The sequence below is a fragment of the Vairimorpha necatrix genome, chromosome 2, assembly GCF_036630325.1.
Source record: "Vairimorpha necatrix chromosome 2, complete sequence".
Classification (NCBI taxonomy): domain Eukaryota; kingdom Fungi; phylum Microsporidia; family Nosematidae; genus Vairimorpha; species Vairimorpha necatrix.
In genome coordinates, this window is record NC_088817.1 from 650,868 (window position 1) to 656,867 (window position 6,000).

At 28.2% G+C, this 6,000-nt stretch overlaps 1 protein-coding gene across 1 annotated transcript; it reads right to left on the reverse strand.

The window, feature by feature from the left end:
* Positions 1 to 4,927: 4,927 nt before the first annotated feature.
* VNE69_02167 (DDE-TNP-IS1595 domain-containing protein) lies at positions 4,928 to 5,280 on the reverse strand (the record flags this gene model as incomplete). Its single annotated transcript, XM_065472718.1, has 2 exons — positions 4,928 to 5,062; positions 5,113 to 5,280. The coding sequence occupies 2 exons, from the start codon at positions 5,278 to 5,280 to the stop codon at positions 4,928 to 4,930; spliced, it is 303 nt and encodes a 100-aa protein (XP_065328790.1).
* Between the last annotated feature and the right edge of the window lie 720 nt (positions 5,281 to 6,000).

Here is a 6,000-nt window from a genome sequence, read left to right on the forward strand (position 1 = left end):
CTCTAATATTTCTTGTCTTGGTGATCTGGATAAGCAATCCACATGTGGAATGTTTGTTACTTTTCTATATACAACACAATAATTATATTCACTAAGTTTGTCTAACCATCGTTGGATCCGCAAAGATTTTATCTCTCCCCTATTTAGTGCTTCTAGGGCCTTATGATCAGTGACTGCAGTAAATTCATTTCCATAGAGGAAATATCTGAAATGTTCCATCCCCCATAACATCGCTAAACATTCCTTTTCGCTGATTCCATAGTTTATCTCAGCAGGTAACAATCTTCTTGAAGCATAAGCAATTGGTACTGGACCACTTCCATGATCCTGTAAGAGGATAGCTCCTATTCCTGACTGGCATGCATCTGTTTCCAAAATATAAGGTTTTTTGTAATCGGGTTGGGATAGAACCACGCGTGATCTCAATATACTTTTTAATTTCTTAAAAGCTTTTTCTTCTTCATCTTCCCACTTAAATACAACATCCTTTTTAAGTAAATCATACAATGGCCCGGCAATGATTAAACATTGTGGAATAAATTTACGATAGTAATTAATCAATCCTAAAAATTCCTCACAAGATTTTCTATTATTTGGTCTTTCTATATTTTCAATTCCTTGTTCAGCAGAAAATTTCGGCTTTATCTTGTTATATTCAATAACATGGCCTAAAAATTCTATGTTCTCTTTTTTATGTATAGTCTTTGACTCGTTAATTCGTAGCTCATATTTTTGTAGCTTGTTAATAACCTTTGTATAGCTTGTATCATGTTCTTCTTCATTTCTACCAAAAATAAGGATGTCATCAACATAGACAAAGCAATTTTTCCCTATTTCTTCTTCAAGGACGTTGTCCATAAACCTTTGAAAAACGGCTGGTGCATTTTATACCCCCATGGGCATTACGTTCCATTCGTATAATAAATGATTAAATCTGAAAGCAGTTTTGTGTTTGTCTTTTTCAGCCAATTTAATTTGAAAAAATCCATCTTTTAAATCAATTTTTGAAAAATATTTCATGTCTCTAAGACTGAATATAAGTCTTTCAATATTGGGGAGGGAATAATTATCTAGATCTACCAATCTGTTGAGCGCTATTAAATTTGTAGTAACTCTTATGGATCCATCCGGTCTGATCACTGGCCTAAGGTTATTTAGCCATGTTGAATTAGATTTCCTTATATGCCCGTTTTTTAATAACTCATTTATAGAGTTTTGTATTCCTTCCTCCAATTTCTTTGGTAAACTATAAACGTGTTCTATTACCTTCTCTCCTGGTTTAGTATTGATCTCACAAATTCTATTGCTCGGTTGTCGAAAAACTTTACAAATATCATCTTTTCCTATTAACATTTTAAAATTTTTAACTTTAGGTAAAACATACATTCTGCTTTTAAATATTCTATTACCATATTTGTATTCCACAATAACATGGTTTTCAACTAGAAATTCTTCTTCAAGACATGTGAAAAATTTCAAAACATTCATATTCTTATTGAGTTTCAATTTTAAATCATAGACAGCTTGAAGAGAGATAAAGTTGTAGGCCGCACCCGAATCAAAAACCACGGGGACTTTTTTAGTCCCAACATAAATAAAATTATTTTTATTCGTAATAAAGCTTTGATCTACTTCCTGACTATCCTTTTCAATCTCATTAATATTCCTTCGATCATCATTAGCCTGTTTATTATTTCGATTCACCCTACAATCCTTAGCTAAATGTCCTGGCCTTCTGCATCTAAAGCATGTATTTGGTTGGTTCTGTTTAATAAGTCTTAAACCAGCCAACTTGATATTCAATAATGCTTCGTTCTCCATCTCATTTAATATTTCGTAAAATTCTTTGTTGATCTCATATTGGGTCGTAAGAAAAATTTTAATCATTTTTAACTTTTTATCTACTCCTGATCTAATAATTTTTCTTCTGTCAAAATTGGAAATTTCATTTTCATTACATTTAGAAACTACATCTTTGATAAAATCAACAACTTTTTGTTCTTCCTTTTGCTTCATATTGTAAATGTCAAAAAGCAATGTTTTATTCTCAAATTCTTGTTCCACTTCCTTTTTCCAGATTTCAAACGTTAAAGCAGCTTTCCTTTTATCTTTAAATGTCCTACAATGCCAATCTAAAATATGAGAGTTAAGTCTGCTTATAAAAAAAATCTAACTTCTCCTCATTGGTCATTTTTGCCCAACTACTCAGAGCCTCTGCTCTTCTAATTTCTACTATTATATTGTCTTTGTTTATTTCGTTTTTTATATTCTCCACCATAAACATATTTATTCTAAATTTAAGGGTATAAAATATAATTTTTTAAATCTCAACAGTTCCAAAGGAACAGTGCTACTAGATACGACAGTAATATTTTTATGTGTAAACGTCCATAGATAGTTTATTTTAATACCTCTAACATAAGAAAATTTGTTTGTAAGTGTGTGTTAATAGCTGTCTATGAAAAATATATAGTCGAAACTTTTTTTTGTTAAAGTTAAATATTATCATAAGGAAATGTAACTGCTGGAAAATCGTATGGGAAAAGGCGCCAACGTATAAAAGAAAATTTGAAAAAAAATAGCCCTAAAAAGAAGAAAGCAAAATGCAAAAATTTATTGTAAAATATCATCAATATAGTTATATAAAGACGTAATTTTTTTTAGAACTTCCAAACAGTCATTGTATTTGAAGTCTTATGTTTTAGGTATTGTTTTGTTATTTTTTTGTCTTTGCTGGAAGCTTGATTTGTCAAGTTGTTAATTTGGTAAAGAAGTTAAGCAAAAGACATAAAAGTATATCATACATAAAAAATACATGAATCTTGAAAAGGACTAAAGAAAATAGCAAAATTTCAATAAATTGCAAAGCTTACCTTATTCAGGCTTGTTTATATTTTTATCAGACCAGTATGCTGTTATTCTTTCTTCGGTAATAAAATAATTATCATAGTTATAAATTAAAGTCCTGATCTTGAAATTTAAACTCATTTTAAATGTCACGATTATTAGAATAGCTAGAATTTTTAACCTACATCGTGTGTATTTCTAGTTCTTCTCTTTGAGTTGTTTTGCTTGGAATAAATTGTCTTTTGAATCATCAAGCATCGGCGTTGTTGCCAATATAATTTTATTTTGTATTTTTGCTTTTAGGTTTTTTCTTTTTATATATTTATTCACAAATAGTACTTAGTTCGGGAAAGTATTCAATTTTTCATGAATATGTTCTTGATAAGTAAATATTTCTTTTTATAAAAATAATGCTTGCACTAATTCTGCAATTCTTAAGTAACAAAGGCAGTTTATAATACATCGGGGTTTTTATAAGTAATTTGACCCTTTGTATAGCTTTCTGTAATAAAAATTTTTTATGTCTTTTATTTCAACATGTCTTTCTTTCCGATCTTGTAATCTTCTTTCATTTTCCATTTTAAAGAGGGACCTTAACATTAAGGAAAATTCAAATTTTGATAAAAAATTTATACAGTCTTTTAATGACATAAATTTGAATAAGAAGAAATAAATAAATTTGTTATATTGTATTTGTGAGATTTATTTGTATCATACTATTATTAAATTTAGTTTTTAGTTTATGGAGTTTCTTCCCGATTTTTTTTCTTCAATTCATAATTCATTTTTTGGGGCAATTTTTTTTCAAATTTTCTTTTAAACGTCGGTTGTCTTTTCCGCCAACCGTCTATGTAGGATATATAGTCGAAACTCTTTTTATTTAAGTTAATATTATCATATGAAAATGTAACTGTCGGGGTATATTATAAGTGATATACGCTGGTGATTGAATGGTAACTAAGTTTTTGGATATCAGATAAGTGGGTGTTCAATATTTTTCCCATTTATTAAGAAAAGATGTCAAAAAGTCTACACAGCAAATATATCAAAGTTGCCGATTAAGTTGTAAGTGGTTCATATGATGTTGATAATTTTTTTATATTTATCCTTGGTTATTATATAGCGTATAAATTAGATTAAAAGATTTAATTCGTATTCTTAAAGCATTTACAGATTCTATTTGAAGCCTCTGACTAAAAAAACCTTGATCCATATAAATGCAACTTAGTATGTTCTTAAGAATGTAGCGTTGCGAAATAACTTTGAAGAGTCGTCGGTTATTGGGCTCATCGGATAATAAACCTTTTTTCAATAGAACTCTGCTACAAAATACTACAATTATATTTTTGTATGTATATGAAGAAGGAAAATATATAATACATTCAACAAGCTGCTCTATTTGTAATGCTGGTATAACAACGTGATGTTTTAATTGTTAAATAATATTTTTAATATTGAGATTAGATAGAGTAGTGTTTTAAAATAAAACATCTGATGTGAATACGGTTTATGGTTTAGTATTTTATTGTCTTTTGTATTTAAACATAAACACTAACAACTTATAAAATTCCAATTGTTTTATATTTATGGGAAGCGAATTCAGCTGCCACACTTTTTTTAAAATTTTCTCTTACAATGACCAAATTTTCGATTAACTTTTTTATTGAAAAATTTCGTCTTACAGCAAAGATCGTGACTTTTATGGATTTTATAATTTAAAATAAAAAATTTAAACGCATAAAATTACTAAATCTAGTAAAAATAAAAGCCTTTTTAAAATAAGTTTCGACTAAATTTACTATGTATTATGAACATAGTGTAAAATACTGTTATTTATAAATAGGAAAATACATGATATAACAGTTTATTCTTAATTTAAATTATAAATAATTACTTCATTAAAATCGAGGGGAAAGGGTGTTTACTTCTTTTCGGTGGACTTATGACATTTAAATTTATATATAGTAATTTTAATTGTGATATACAAGATTTGCATTCGGTTAAAGGGGCCACTTTGGTCAAAAAAGGGTATAAATATTTTTTTATAAAAAAATACCCTTTTTTGGAAAAGTCAAAACGGCTAAAAAAAGAAATTTAATTTAATACTATTCGTAAATAAATCATCTTCAAAGTTCCTTCTTAACATATATCTTATCAACGAACCAGTAATCAATGTTCTGGTTCTGTTTCTTGTTGAAGTCTCATTTTTTATCCACTCTGATTTATTTCAATTGTGTTAGTATGACATCTATTGGAATTATTTACGAACTCTAATGAATGATTTACAATTTTGTGTTCCGAAAAATATTCTTTTAACTTTAAATGAGACTCAGAGCAGTCACTGTGTATAATTGATTCGGAGTAAACATAATTTTTAATTATTTCTTTTAGAGTTTTGGATTTACTATCGTCGACTAGAATCATAATTATCATTCTTTAGATGGTTCTTTCAACCATCCCTAACCCAGACACCTTCAACCCGATGTCCTCTATGGTTTTTAACTTTCCTAAATTTGCTTTCATCTATTTCTACTATTATTCCTGGTCCACTGATTTTACCAGTTCGTTTGTATACTTTATTAATTGTAAAAATTGTTTTTTATGTTATGTAGAATACATCTTTTGCCAATATCAAGAAATTTCCCTATGGCCGTCTGTTTAACTTTACAAGATAAAATTTTATTATCAATAAAACATCTAAAACATTTGTTTTTTGTAATAAAATGGAGTGTATTTTTAATAACCACACTTTCCTCCGACATACTTTCTAAACACATTTAGCCATAAAATTATTTTTATCACTTACTTTACAGTTAGCATCATATTTTGGACACTTCATAGTCTTATTTTCAATTACTGCTTTAAAGATGTTTAAGAGCTCTTCCTCTCGACTTTTTATTGTTGGGGTAAAAAAAAGACAAATTCGCTTAAATATTTTTTTTAAACCAAAGTGCCCCTGCTCCTTTGCATTCATATAAATGATCTTGAAAATAAGAGGTTGAACACTTTGAAAATGCTGTTTGAGTATTTTACATCATACAATATTACTGAGCAGAATCGTTTGTATCATAAGTATTTGTAGTTGTTCCAGAATGTTTTTTTAAAAAAAGTAAAATTTAAGAAAAAATTAGGAAATGCAGGATTTCCGAACAA